This window comes from Pyrus communis, chromosome 16 (assembly GCF_041283825.1).
Source record: "Pyrus communis isolate YQ-2024b chromosome 16, ASM4128382v1, whole genome shotgun sequence".
Lineage (NCBI taxonomy): Eukaryota > Viridiplantae > Streptophyta > Magnoliopsida > Rosales > Rosaceae > Pyrus > Pyrus communis.
The window spans coordinates 3,665,732-3,680,306 of record NC_142580.1 but is presented as its reverse complement, the minus strand read 5'-3'; the positions used below and the strand labels follow the sequence as shown (position 1 = coordinate 3,680,306).

The 14,575-nt window shown below is 35.1% G+C and overlaps 1 protein-coding gene across 1 annotated transcript; it reads left to right on the top strand.

The window, feature by feature from the left end:
- The first annotated feature begins 94 nt into the window (after positions 1-94).
- Positions 95-5,783, top strand: LOC137731907 (alpha-1,4 glucan phosphorylase L-2 isozyme, chloroplastic/amyloplastic). The gene is made up of 16 exons (XM_088688012.1): positions 95-372; positions 838-1,067; positions 1,180-1,281; positions 1,406-1,582; positions 1,668-1,943; positions 2,028-2,299; positions 2,432-2,549; positions 2,649-3,032; positions 3,135-3,287; positions 3,518-3,646; positions 3,724-3,960; positions 4,069-4,145; positions 4,490-4,676; positions 4,750-4,950; positions 5,040-5,164; positions 5,522-5,783. The coding sequence occupies exons 1-15, from the start codon at positions 174-176 to the stop codon at positions 5,154-5,156; spliced, it is 2,859 nt and encodes a 952-aa protein (XP_088544138.1). The 5' UTR covers positions 95-173; the 3' UTR covers positions 5,157-5,164; positions 5,522-5,783.
- Positions 5,784-14,575: the final 8,792 nt, after the last annotated feature.

Here is a 14,575-nt window from a genome sequence, read left to right as displayed (position 1 = left end):
AGATTAATGTGGTAAACTAAGTAATAGTGGAGACGTTGGAAGACGACGAATCAAAGCATTTCCCTCGTCTAAAACGTGAGGAGGATAAGCAGACAAAAGGCAACACACTCTCTCTTTCACTCATTCTCTCCTTGCTCTGCTACTAACTTTCTCAGAGGGATACTGAGAAAGCAATGGCGGCATTACCATTCTCCACGAAATCGACGCCGTCAAAGTTCGTCTCAACCTTCATACACTCCAACCACATAAGAAGAAACTCGAGACCCTTTTTTATCACAACAACCACTTGTTCCCGCAGCCGAGCAAGGAGGCAGCTTCGTGTGAAGAACGTGGCGACTGATGACAAAGATGTCGCCACTCAAACCCAACAAGGTTTGGTTAAATTGTTTCCTTTTGATTTAGAATTTTGGTTGCAACGTGCTTTTTTCACAAAAGTGAAAAGATTTGATGCTTTCATAGCCAATTGCATAAGCACTTTCTACCCATCTCAGCTGAGGTGGGAACTTACTTTGCTAAATCAATTTTAAGTCAAAGGGTTCATCACAATCTCACTTTGAAGATTTCATTGCCCCGTCACTGAATTTTTTCTAGGAGGCCAATCGTTGTGCGTTTGAAAATGCTTCTCTAGACAGCACTTCAGCTCAAAAGCGTTTTCTTAAAAGCAAGTTGAAATTCTCTCTTCCATGTATTTTGCTAACCCAGAAGCGCATTCAACTTTTTCTATGCTGTCAAAAGCACTTTCAATAATTTGGGAGTTTAACACTTACAAAAATCTTTATATTCGCTCATTTATATCGACTTGATTAAGTTGTTATTTGATTTGATCAAATGTTTCAGGCAGTTTGGCTACAATTCCTCCGGATTCTTCATCCATTGCATCGAATATCAAATACCATGCCGAATTCACACCCTCTTTCTCTATCGAATCTTTTGCGCTTCCCAAGGCATTCTACGCTACCGCTGAAAGTGTTCGTGACATGCTCATTGTTAATTGGAACGCTACATATGAGTACTATGACAGGCTGAATGTAAAGCAGGCATATTATCTCTCAATGGAGTTTCTACAGGTTTGCCATGAACTTCTCTTTTTATCCTGATGCCGAAAATAACCTCTATTTTGTATACATTGCTTGTTGAGCATAAGGACGTCTCATCTGTTATGTTTTAAAATTGTTGTAGGGAAGAGCATTGCTGAATGCCATTGGTAACTTGGAGCTTTCGGGGGCTTATGCAGACGCCTTGAAAATGCTAGGGCACAATCTAGAGGATGTAGCTAGGCAGGTCAGATGCCCTGACCATTTGATTAACTTTACTGCGATTTCCGTTGAGCATTCCTTCGAATGGACTTACTTAATATTGTCTGGTTACTTTGGCAGTCTCTAAATTTTGTGTTGTTAATTGACAGGAACCGGATGCTGCGCTTGGTAATGGTGGGTTGGGGAGGCTTGCTTCATGCTTTTTGGACTCCCTGGCCACTCAAAATTACCCGGCATGGGGATACGGACTCAGATACAAGTATGGCTTATTTAAACAGCACATTACAAAAGATGGGCAGGAGGAAGTTGCTGAAAATTGGCTGGAGGTTTGATCATTGAGACTTACTTTTTCCTGTTCTGTTAAAAGTCATTCACTAAATTTTGTTGATTAAGAACACTATCCCTTATCAGATGGGAAATCCGTGGGAAATTCCAAGAAATGATGTGAGCTATCCTGTAAAATTCTACGGCGAAGTTGTTTCTGGGCTAGATGGAAAAAAGACATGGATTGGAGGAGAAAATGTCACAGCGGTTGCCTATGATGTCCCCATACCAGGATTTAAAACTAAAACCACCATAAACCTTCGACTTTGGTCCACAAAAGTAGCACCAGAAGAGTTTGATTTACATGCTTTCAACACTGGAGATCATGCCAAGGCGTATGCAGCTCTAAAGAATGCCGAAAAGGTTAGTATGTGTTCATCATAATTGTTACACTTATTCTTCCAAATCTGCATGGTTGTGTTACTTTAATCTTTTCATCTTCATTAGATCTGTTATATATTGTACCCTGGGGATGAATCCATGGAGGGAAAATCAGTTCGGTTAAAGCAACAGTACACATTGTGTTCGGCTTCTCTCCAAGATATAGTTGCGCGGTTTGAGAGAAGATCGGGGGAGTCTGTGAAATGGGAGGAGTTTCCTGAGAAGGTTGCAGTGCAGATGAATGATACTCATCCAACTCTCTGCATCCCGGAGTTGATAAGGATATTGATGGACGTTAAGGGCTTGAGCTGGACGGAAGCCTGGGTTATTACTCGAAGGTACTTCCCTTCTCGATATTTTGACTAGTTATTTAGGTGCAAGTTGGCGCATTCCTTGTGACTTGGAGTGTTTTCCTTACATGTATAGTTATATATAAGCGAATGCTTTTTCATTCGTCGATTATCTTGCAGAACTGTTGCATACACTAATCATACAGTATTACCTGAGGCATTGGAGAAATGGAGTTTGCAGCTCATACAGGAATTACTTCCTCGACACGTTGAGATCATAAAAACGATTGATGAGGAGGTAATATTCAGCGTTTTGCGAGGAAAATTCATTTAATGAGCAAAAGGTTCATTCTTTACTTTCTACTGTAGTATGTAACATATTCGTCTTCTTGACCAGCTAATTCATACCATTATTGCTGAGTACGGCACAGAGGATCTTAACTTGTTGGAACAAAAACTGAGAGAAATGAGAATTCTTGATAATATCAATCTGCCTGACTCAGTCATTGGAATTCTCTGTAAATCAGAAGAAAGTTCTGCAGTTGATCACGTTGAGGAAGTTGATTTTTCTGATAAAGAAGCTAAAACCACTGATGAAGTAGGTCTATCTAAAGGACTGGACACTAATACAAAAAATGAGGTTACATTTGAACCGGATCCTAAACTTCCAAAGACGGTGAGAATGGCTAATCTATGCATTGCTGGTGGACATGCAGTAAACGGTGTTGCTGAGATTCACAGCGAAATAGTGAAGAATGAAGTATTTAACGATTTCTATAAGGTATAAACCCTATAACAAAACTTGGAAGTGTTACTGACGTCCATTTAGTATTTGCATATTTTTTGTCCGCTATTTTTCACATAATATTAATACCTCTGGCAGTTGTGGCCTGAGAAATTTCAAAACAAGACAAATGGGGTGACACCGAGAAGATGGATTCGTTTCTGCAATCCAGGTCTAAGTAAAATTATAACCAAATGGATTGGAACAGACGATTGGGTAAGAAATACTGACATGTTGGTCACCCTTCGGAAGGTAAGATGTCATAACTAGCTAACCTGCAAGTCATTGAATACATAGCTGCTGGTCATTTGATTTTTCTTCACTTCAATATATGAATTTCAATATTTATAAATCTCACTTTTGTGTAAGATGATAGCAAGTTCTATCAGCATTGTGCAAACTACCTGCATCACGCAAATGTACTGAATTTTTTTGCTTGTTTTATATAGTCTCTTTTTACACATTGCGTAACTTCTTAACAGTTTGCTGATAATGAAGATCTCCAATCCGAATGGAGGGAAGCGAAAAGGAGAAACAAGATTAAGGTTGCATCCTTCCTCAAGGAAAAAACTGGTTATCTAGTCAACCCTGACGCAATGTTTGATGTGCAAGTAAACTTCTGATACTATAAATATTTCCCCTGTTTCCTCCGGTCCTGTTTTTCAACTAAATTTATATATAATATCAGGTGAAGCGCATTCATGAATACAAACGGCAGCTATTGAACATCCTGGGTATCATTTTTCGCTACAAGAAAATGAAGGAAATGAGTCCTGAGGAAAGAAAAGCAAAGTTTGTTCCAAGGGTGTGTATATTTGGAGGAAAGGCATTCGCAACCTACATCCAAGCGAAGAGGATTGTGAAATTTATCACAGATGTAGGAGCCACTGTGAATTGCGATCGGGACATAGGTGACCTTTTAAAGGTATGTTTTTGGCTCATAGAAATTATCAGCTGCTTCACCATGTCCATTCTTGTCAATAATTTTGAGTGAGTTGCTGAAATGTGCATGTCTTTGATGTTTCAACCACAGGTTGTGTTTGTTCCTGACTACAATGTCAGTGTTGCTGAAGTGCTTATTCCCAGTAGTGAGCTCTCCCAGCATATCAGGTTTCTAGATTCATTTCTGCACAATTGCTTCAATTACAAGTTATCATTTGGTCTCATAAACTTCTGGTCTCTTTGGGAATGCTGTTATAGAAAGCAGTTATGCTCATAAGCGCTTTTGCTAGAAGCATAACAAAGTTCTTAAGAAAAATTCAAGTGCATTTGGAAGCACTTCTCAAGGAAGCGCTTGATAGGTGCTTATCATAGAAAGCACCATAACCCAAATACTTTAAACTTTTTTTCTGTCAAACGTTCATGAAAGTGCTTCTGGTTGTCTGAAAACGTTTCTGAACTTGGCATAATCATAAATAATGGTAATCATGGTACTAAATCTGTGGCTCTCTCAGCACTGCTGGAATGGAGGCGAGTGGAACTAGCAACATGAAGTTTGCAATGAATGGTTGCGTACAAATTGGAACCCTAGATGGGGCAAATGTCGAAATAAGAGAAGAGGTTGGAGAGGACAACTTTTTCCTCTTTGGTGCACATGCTCATGAAATTGCCGGGCTAAGGAAAGAAAGATCTGAAGGAAAGGTAGAATATATGATTAGTTGATTACTAATCACTCAGTTAACAAACTATTAGACCTAATTAACATATAATGCAGTTCGTTCCGGACCCGCGGTTCGAAGAAGTGAAGGCATTTGTGAGAACCGGCGTGTTTGGTCCTTACAACTATGATGAACTCATGGGATCATTGGAAGGAAATGAAGGTTATGGTCGTGCTGATTACTTTCTCGTTGGCAAGGACTTCCCTAGTTACCTTGAGTGCCAAGACAAGGTTGATGAGGCATATCGAGACCAAAAGGTGATTGTATATTATTTGAACAACTAATTCATTACTTCTTTTCTCGTTGAACGTTAACTTCCTTATAAATGTACACGAACATGGTGCAGAGATGGACGAGGAAGTCGATTTTGAACACAGCTGGTTCGTACAAGTTCAGCAGTGACCGTACAATTCATGAATACGCGAGAGACATATGGAAGATTGAACCTGTTGTTTTACAGTAGAGTAAAAAGTAAATAGCTAAGCTTATATAGCTAGGTTGTGGAGCAAATTCAGATCAGTAATTAGCGTCACATTAATATATTAATTGGTTAACGCTCATATATTTAGAGTGATGTTATTCCCATCCCAATGTCTTATCTTCCCACCCACCTTTTAATGAATTTTTTTAATTACAAATTTGTCTATTTGCAAAAAGACTGATAAGGACATTAATTATCTTGTTTTGCTTAAATTTTGTTTTAAAAAAAAGTTTGGGTGTGGGAGACGATTTGTCTACCTTAAACCCTAACTCATATTTTCATCTACTTCATTTAGAAAAAGTAAAAACATATCAACGGACTTAGAAGATGACCTTTTCATTGAACAGGTGGAAGTGACGCTTCTACGTAAGAAGTACGGAAGAAGTAGAAGATTATGTTTCTATTGAAAAGGTAGAAGAGTAATTTGTGCGTAGGTCATTTGAATTTGTCCATTGTATTTTTGAATTTGTCGTTGTCGAATTCTTTTGAATTTGGATACCTCTGTCGTTTCCATTTGAATTTGCAGACCTTAGTGGTTTTCATTTAGATATTATTTGTTATATTTTTTAAGAGACAATTTTATAATTTCATATGTATGTATATATTAAAGGTTATTTTGGGAATAATAGTGGGTGGGGAAATAGCATTTTATTTTTTTAACTTTTTAAGATGGGTGGGATTATAACGTAGGTGGGAAAATAAGATAATGGGGTGGGTCTAATAGCTCTCTACATTTATATATATATATAGTGAGGTAGCTCTCTCTCATGGTGATGATAATGTTCCTCTTAACCCTAGCTCCTTTAAAAAAGAATAATGGTTCTATCAAGTGCCATTTTTGAGGAAGCCAATCAGTTTTGAATCCAACTCAAAGCACAATATTCCGAATCCTAGTTTAGAGTCCTCCTTCTTTAACTTAATTTAAAAGGTATTCCCTCTCTTTCCCATGCTCCTTTAAAATTACCTTTCTAAAGGAACTCTTTTACCAATAAATTGGTTTAATTTGCCCGAGTTAATAATTAGCTTACTGTTTTCAACTAAAGTTCAAAACTCAAAAGTTAACTAGCTTGCCATTTTCTCCATTAACCATATTTTTTTTTAGTTGTTGGGAGGATCCCCATCGATGAGATTCCTAAGGAGAAATGTCTTCACCATTTAAAGTGGATTGGAATTTGGAACTGGCCGCCTAACAATGTGAGATAACATAATTTATAAAAAATGCCTCGATTGGAATATGATTCTTTTAATAAAAGTTGTTTTGGAACTCATTCGATTTCTTTCTCCTTGTCACGCAAATGATAAATTAACCTATCACCTAGAGTTCCTAGGCCAACAACACACCACCACCTTTAAATAGAGAAAAACTATAGTATTACTCCTACTTTAATAATGCAATGGTTACTGGTGACGGAGTCAGAGATTTTGTCACGAAGGTCAAATTTTATATGAGTATAAGATCTATTTTTTATATAATGATATTTTATTTTACACAATGAGGTGAGGGATTTGACTAAATCACATAATGAGAGCCAAATGTAAAACCTCTCACCTTCAATTGAAAATAATTAGTCTAAACAGTATTTATCGTAAATACTAATACATAATCTCTAATTCATTCTAATTATGCAGTATCTCTATTGTTTGTCTTTTTAGTGTTTCACTATTTCTCATTAGCTGTTTATAATAAATTTCTATGTAGTAGACGGATAATTATCATTCCAAAAGTTATTATACATATACTTTTCTTGACCTACTTTAACTAAAAGCCAAACAACATTAGTAAGGAATTCAATAATTATCAAGGCGAGAAGGGTCAAGGCAAAACAAACTTAGCAAAATATGAGGAGCAAAACTACATTGCCACAGTGATGCAAAAGATGCGTGACAACTCGTTCCGAATTTTACGGAATAGAAGGGTATTTTTGGTAAATTCTTTTGGGCTATGGGATATTTGGTTTAAAATATTGTTTTTAGGGCCTTAATAGGTGTGCCCAAAGGGCCCACCTTTGGATTTTGTCCCCTCGGCCCACTCTTCTCTCTCTCTCTTCCTCACTTTCTCTCAACTCTCCCGTGCTCTTTCTCTCTCAGATCCCTTAGCGATCTCTCTTTCCCAAGGACCAGTACACACCCATTACACACCTGCAACGGGCGACCACACCCTCATCAAAAGGCTTGGCATCGATGTAACTCGGGACTAAAGGAACCCCGTTTTCCGGTGAGTCCAACGGCTTTCGAGCCGATTTTCGGCCACTACTTGGGAAACCAAAGTTTCCTGCGACCTCCGCCAATTTCGAGGCTATTTCCAACCAAACCACGGCTAGTTAGCCGTTGTGCAAGGTGCATTTATTGTGGCATTTCCATCTTCACTAGTTTGCGTGGCTTTTCGAAGACAGATTATCTATGAGTGGACCCCTTCTAAAATGCATATTTTAATAGTAGAAATGCATATGTGAAAAGCATGATTTAATGGTTACGTTTTATGAGTAAATTAGATTTACACTTATGATATATCATGCTTTACTGTGAATATTTTGGAATACCATATTTTATCGAACTTATGTTCTTTGTAGTATATATGATGGATGACTATATACTATTTATGAACATGTTTTCTTTACACTTCTTTATAGTATATATGATGGATAACTATATGCTATGAAGATGATTTTGAGATACATGTACTTATGTTTTGAATGAGTACATTCAAGGATTTGTGCATATTTAGTGATCACTATTTTGCCTACGGGCAATGATACTTATATTGACCTACGGGTTGGGTACTGTAGGAGCCTACGGGCGATTGATACTTGTGAAAGAAGTGTTCTGAAGGAAGAGTTCTATATGCCTTTGGGCGATACTAATACCACTAGTTAGCACACTATATACTATATATGTTTTTATGACATGCTAGGGTTTCGGAAAACCTATCACATATTATTCTATTAGTTTTCATAAAACTTTGGGGGTTATTACGTTATCGAACAACTATTTCAGTATTATATATATATATATATATATATATATCAACTTGGTCCACTTATGTTTGTTTTGCGCCCCCTCAAGACTTAGATTCGAGGCGTACAACTCAGGTGTCAAGGCACTCCCGCATTGGCATCTTTGAGTCCTCTCGGTGTAGGACCCATCTCTTTGTTCATTCAATTTTTTGTTATTCCCTTTTAGTGTCTAGAGTTAGTTATATGCTCTGAACACGTTTCTCATTTGTATATTAATTACATTTAAATTTATAAGTCTTATTTATATTCATTGGTTCACATGCATTCTAGTATGGCTTTGTCACCTTCGGGTGTCGGCCAGCACATGTATACCCTGGTGTTTGGGGAATATCAGGGTCGGACGTGTCAAGATGACCCTTCTAAGCCTTAATTGGCTTCGCCCTTGGTTACTGGCCTACTGCAACTGATGTATTAGTTTGTAAAATTGATATGGTCCATCTCTATAATTAATTTAAAAATTCTACAAAGCTCAGGTGCATGCCAATATCTTTTCTTCATCTAGTTGGTCGAAGAGTCCAAAGAAACAAACGATAAAATTCTGAAGCATATCATGCTCTTATGCACAGTTGAAAAAAAATAATAATAAAAAGGGAAAAACTACTCCAAAAACCCTAAGCATAAATTGCAGGTGCATATTGTGATATTGATGTAAGATGATTAACGCGGGAAAAACATAGATCTATGAAGTTGGACTTGCATGCCCTAGCATTATAGTTCACAAATGTGTTTGTTCTGCCCTAGTTTGTTAGCTAGCTACATCATGAAGTGCATGACTTTTCAAGCCATTTATACAGTTGCGAGTTTTTTAATATTAAGCTGCAGAATGAGAGCCAATAGCATATCTGTATGTATATATATTTAAATCTTTAATATTTATTTTATACAAAGTTTAAACATTTTTGTTTTCCCTGTCTGGGTTTCTTAAACTTATGATGTGATTGAAGTGGTTAAGTAATCGGCAGGCTCTTTCTAATGCCAATGCAACTCATACATTGAAGGAAAATAAAAAAAGAAAAGGCCATATAGAACTTTTGTAAGGTGGTCCCTCCTTAATTTCAAGATGAGAAATGTTAAGAAAATTCTCTTAAAAATGAGATTTTTTATGTATTATCTGTCACTTCATATTTTTAACATAATATTTTATAATATTGACACAAGAATTAACGTCAAATCATAAGATAATCAAAAGTTCATGAAAAATTCTACTTTGAGAGAAGTTTTTTTCTTTCATACAGCACATAAACAAAGTTATTTACATTGTAAAGCAACACCACTTGATAAAAAATGATTCTATAAAATATATTATATATAATGTATAAAGCTAAAGTTAAAAAGAAGGACACTCGATCTCCAACAATTATTTGTGCATGAAAGCTTGCTAGCAATATTTGGTTCATGCATATACATATTATTTGGTATATTTCACTTCCGACATGCATATATTTGTGTGAGCCGTTAAGATTCCACAGAACATATATCTTTTGGTCCAAATGGTTGTGTATGTCCCTTTCAGTGCTAGGGTTTTGCAAAGGGAACGGTACAAAATGGTTTCTCAAGCTAAAATCATGGCATTTGCCGCCACTAGGGTTCAATGCTTCTGGTTATTGGGATAATGCCCTTGACCTAATTCTTTGTGTGATATTTATGCTTGTAATAAAGTGATCTGGATCTTTTTCTTACATTTATCTGAAATTGCTTATATTTATCTGATAAAATATGAATTGCTTACAACAATATGCCTCCCCTGTCAATATATACTTCTTTAGAGCGAGGGTAAACCAAAAGTAGAAAGAAACTCGAGGAAAGTGCTCCTTGAAAATTTGATAACAAAACTTTTGAGTCCTTATCATATAATTTGCTACATAATTAACCAACGATCACCAGCGACGAAAAAAAAATTAAAACCCATATGAACAGGAAGTGCTTGGCCGAACTTCCAAACGTTATGTTTCTGTTTGGTCGATCGGAACCCAAATCGTTCTTTGTTTGAAAATTTAAAAAATAAAAAATAAAAAAAAATAAAAAATAAAAAAGGACAAAAAAAAGACAAAAAGTTGGTCTTTATCACATTAATTTGGGCATTGCTAGTGCTGCAGAGAATACAGATGCAGATCCTTGGGACATTATGAAAATGATATATTGAGCCTCATGAATCATCATTTACATACATTAATCTCATAACGATTTGATTGGTACCTTTTAAATTTATATTCCATACTATTATAATAAGAAGATTATGCTAAATATGGTGCACATGAATGGAAGAGGATCCTCTCCGGATCCACTTTGTGAGGAACTTAGGGATCCACACATCCTAGCCGTTCATCTTATATTGTGCGGTCAGTTTTCATCAGATACTATTTGTGTTTAATTTTAAATAAAAAAATCAAATGATTTATGATCGCACAATATACGAAGAATGGCTAAGATGTGTGGATTCCTAGATCCCCACAAAGTAGATCCAAATGGGATCCAATTCCCACCTGAATTATCTAATCCATACGTTTAAATTTTTTAATGTTTAATCTAAACTGTTTAAAACCGTAAAATGATGCATATTATATCATTTATACATGACATACTGGCTTGCAGATTAATACATGATAAAAAAACTAAAAAAATAAAAAATAAAAAGCGCGTTATTGGCGTAGGTTACGAGTCATGCATGACAATGTCTAAAATAAATCAAGATAAAGTTCCAAATCCAAGGAACGTGGTATATATCTTGTTTGTTTCAATTAATATATTCCAAGTGATTTCTACTTGTACCGAAAATATATATAAAATTCCATCTGTCATATGTTGTATTTTGTATAGATTGAGCTGGATTTTGGTGTTTTGTTTGGTGAATTCTGAATTTGTGATGTTACTTTATCTAAAGGTTGGAGGTGAGGACTTTTGAAGAATTCATGTTTTAGGCTTTTAGCGAGTCAATCGTTTCTTTTATTCAAAGTTTAACAAAATGCAACGTAATCAAGTGCACACGCATTCAACTAGAATAGCTTTCCGGGTCCTGGGTAGGAGCAAATCATCGATATGACAACCTTACTGTTTACTAAAGAAGCTCTCACATTGAATCGACGTTTGCGTGGAATCGGATGAGATCAAAAAATATAAAAGATTTCATATTTTTTTAGGGTAGGTTTGAGCAAGAAGCTTTCTCCATCAGTTGTGCCGGGGATCTTGTTAGCTTGGAGCCATCCCGCCCTATATGCTACAGACATCATATTGAGAACCAACGATTCAAAGATTTGCACATAGGTGTTGATCTCTTATTGTATTTAATTAATTCATAAAAATAATTAATATTAATGTAGGCAGATAATAATTGATCTGAGATTTGTAATATCTCTATTAATTAATGAACTCTCTTTGTTAACCAAAAGATAGTGAAAATACTACTTAGTCTTCTATCACACAAAAAAACGATGGGCAAAAATGTAATTTCACAGGTCCAAATTTTATTGTTCTTTATTGAAGCCTCACCTACAGGTGATGCTAAAATAATTCAAATATTAATAAAAAAATTTAAAAAAAAAAACCAAAAACTAAAACCTCCCACTCCCCCCACACTCTCTCTCTCTCTCTCTCTCTCTCTCTCTCTCTCTCTCTCCCTCTCTTGTACTCATTTTCTAAAAAAATGTGTTCATACACACAAAATATGTAGGTAAATGCTAGTGATAAAATAATAGAACCCGCCGGTGGAGCCAAAATAAGGGACGGTGAGGGGTACTGTTCTCAACTTTATGATGACGATGAAACCGCAACCACTCGAGATGAGACATTACAAATTTTGGATATGGAGGTTAGACCCCCACATCTTTTTCTTTTTATTTTTTATTTTTATAATTCAACCATGAAATCATAACGCAGATATTCCCTCTGAATTTCTAAATATTTTTAGGTAACTTTTCAAGTTAAACTTCACAAAAACTCTTCTTTTATTTTTTAATACAACTACCGATTTACACTTAGGAGTAGAGAATTTTCGCTAAGCACATGATAAATTAGCTATAATAATTTGGTGTTGAACTCATTATCAATGAAAGTCGAATCTAGGACTTCCAACTTATAAATAGATTAGCACTAAACTTTGGTGCTAAGTGTCAAACTTTAATGATAACAAGATAAACACTAAGTAAAATGTTACAGATAATATTTCATGCGATATTTTGTAGATCATAGGATGTAACGGTTGATAATTGAATATCATATTTTTTAATTTAAACAAGAAATTTAATCATCAAGTCATGTGTTCTATGATCTTAGCCCGCGGACTGTGTAAAAAACCCGAGTTTTGAGTCAACCCACTTCTAGGAGGAACCCTAATGTTTTACCGCAGGCGATTATATGGAGTCCAACAAACCCACAAGTGGACGATTCAAAAAGATTTCGAAGCTTTCGTAGGGTTATCGATCCAATTGCCCCACGTACCCAATTGTTATCTCTATAAATCTTGTGAAATGACATGTGGGTCTCCGGGGTCCTCAGTCCTGGCATTCACCCTTCTAACAATATGCAGAGTGCATTCCTATCATGAAAAATCAATTAACATAAAATGAACGTGACAATAAATTTATTTTATGTTAATTTTTCTTTCACTCACAAATAAATCTTGTTAATCATCAATTGCTCAAAAGAATAAAAATATTATAACGTTCCGAAGTATTATATACTCAATAATTTTCAAAGTTAGCAGTTCTTTATATTTGACAAAGGATTTTGACAATTAGATATACCAAAATATAAAGGGAATTGTTATTAGCACTCCAAAAATCTCATTTTAGACTCTAAACTTTCTATATTAGGAAAGAAAAATACAATTATGAGGAGTGTAAAATGAGATTTTTGGAATACCAATAATACTTTCCAATATAAAATGCCCTGAAATACAACCTGAAGCAGGCAATAGTTTCTCTTTAACAACAAATGGTCTATTTATTATTTTATATTATAAATTTTGGTTGAAACGATGGGCTTGCTTGAGACTCAAGTAGTTTTTATATCAATTAAAAAGATTTAGGTATCAATCTCTCTCTCCCTCCCTCTCAAAAGCCTTGGCCTCTGGATGATTAAGTAATTGAGGAAGTAGTATTAAATTTGAGTAACAATATTATCCCCCAAAATAAAATAAGAGTGATTTTATTGAGGATAACAGTGTGATTGTTGCGTTTGGTATGGAAGGACATAACACCTCCACGTCAAAGGTTTTTTATATGGACCATGATTTGTTTGGACCACATGTTTAACCTCTAGGCTTAACCAATAGCTATGCCTTCCAAATCAAAACTAATTGTATTCATCGACTGAAAAAAGTTTGAAATCTGTCAAATTTAGGGTACGCGGCTGCTACTTAGAGCATCTCCAATAGATGCGGTAAAATAACCAAAATTTTATTCTAATTAGAAAAAAAAAATACATCTCTAACAAAATCGGTAAAAGAGTTTCTATGACATTAAAATGAATAGTCACTTGTTAAATTTACAAAGCAACTGTTCATAAATTAAATATTAAAGAATAATAAAACTCAAGTGGACTCCTGAGTAAGGAGAAAATAAAGAGTATAAAAACTGTTTTAGAAAATGAATGAATTGAGTTTGAATTGTTAATAATAAAATATTCAAAACTTGTTAGAATAGAAAGTGTTGTCGGATATGAAAAGTTAAATTGAGTAAATAAAATAGTTTTTTTAACTCTGTTTACTTACTAGTTTAACAAAAATTTAGAACTTCTGTTAAATATGCTCTTCTAAGTTACTACGATTATTTTTGGGGAAAATTAAGTCATTTCAAATAAACATATTTGGTTTATTATTGTAAAAAGTAGAAGAAACGACAAAGAAAATAAGGTAAAAGGAGATGAACTTTCATATGCGTATGCTCTATAAGTTTGGTAAAGCATACATTGTTCAAACTTAATTTGACAAGTGAACCACACTCGTCAATTTTCAACGAGTGCATTTTTTATCACCACCATTTAATGTGATGTATGCTCACCACCCTATTTATCACCGTTATATGAGTTTGAATTTTGAGATTTGTGATTATCCACTACACGAATCTCGAAATGCAAACTCATCTAACGGTGATAAATAGGGTGGTGAGCATACACCACACTAAATGGTGGTGATAAAAATGCTCCCATTTTCAACACATTTTGATATATGATTATTGGTTTTAATTTTAATTAAATAAGGTGCATGAAGATGATAGCAATACTTCATCACTCTAATCTAATCATTGTGTATCATTTACCCACGTAATGCCTATCTATGCGTATAATTATGACGATTTAACTCTAGAAAAAAATTGTAGTCTGTGAGTTTTTTTGTAAGTGTAGTATGTGAGTTAATTACTGCATGAGAGTATGGAGAAATGAGGAGATAAA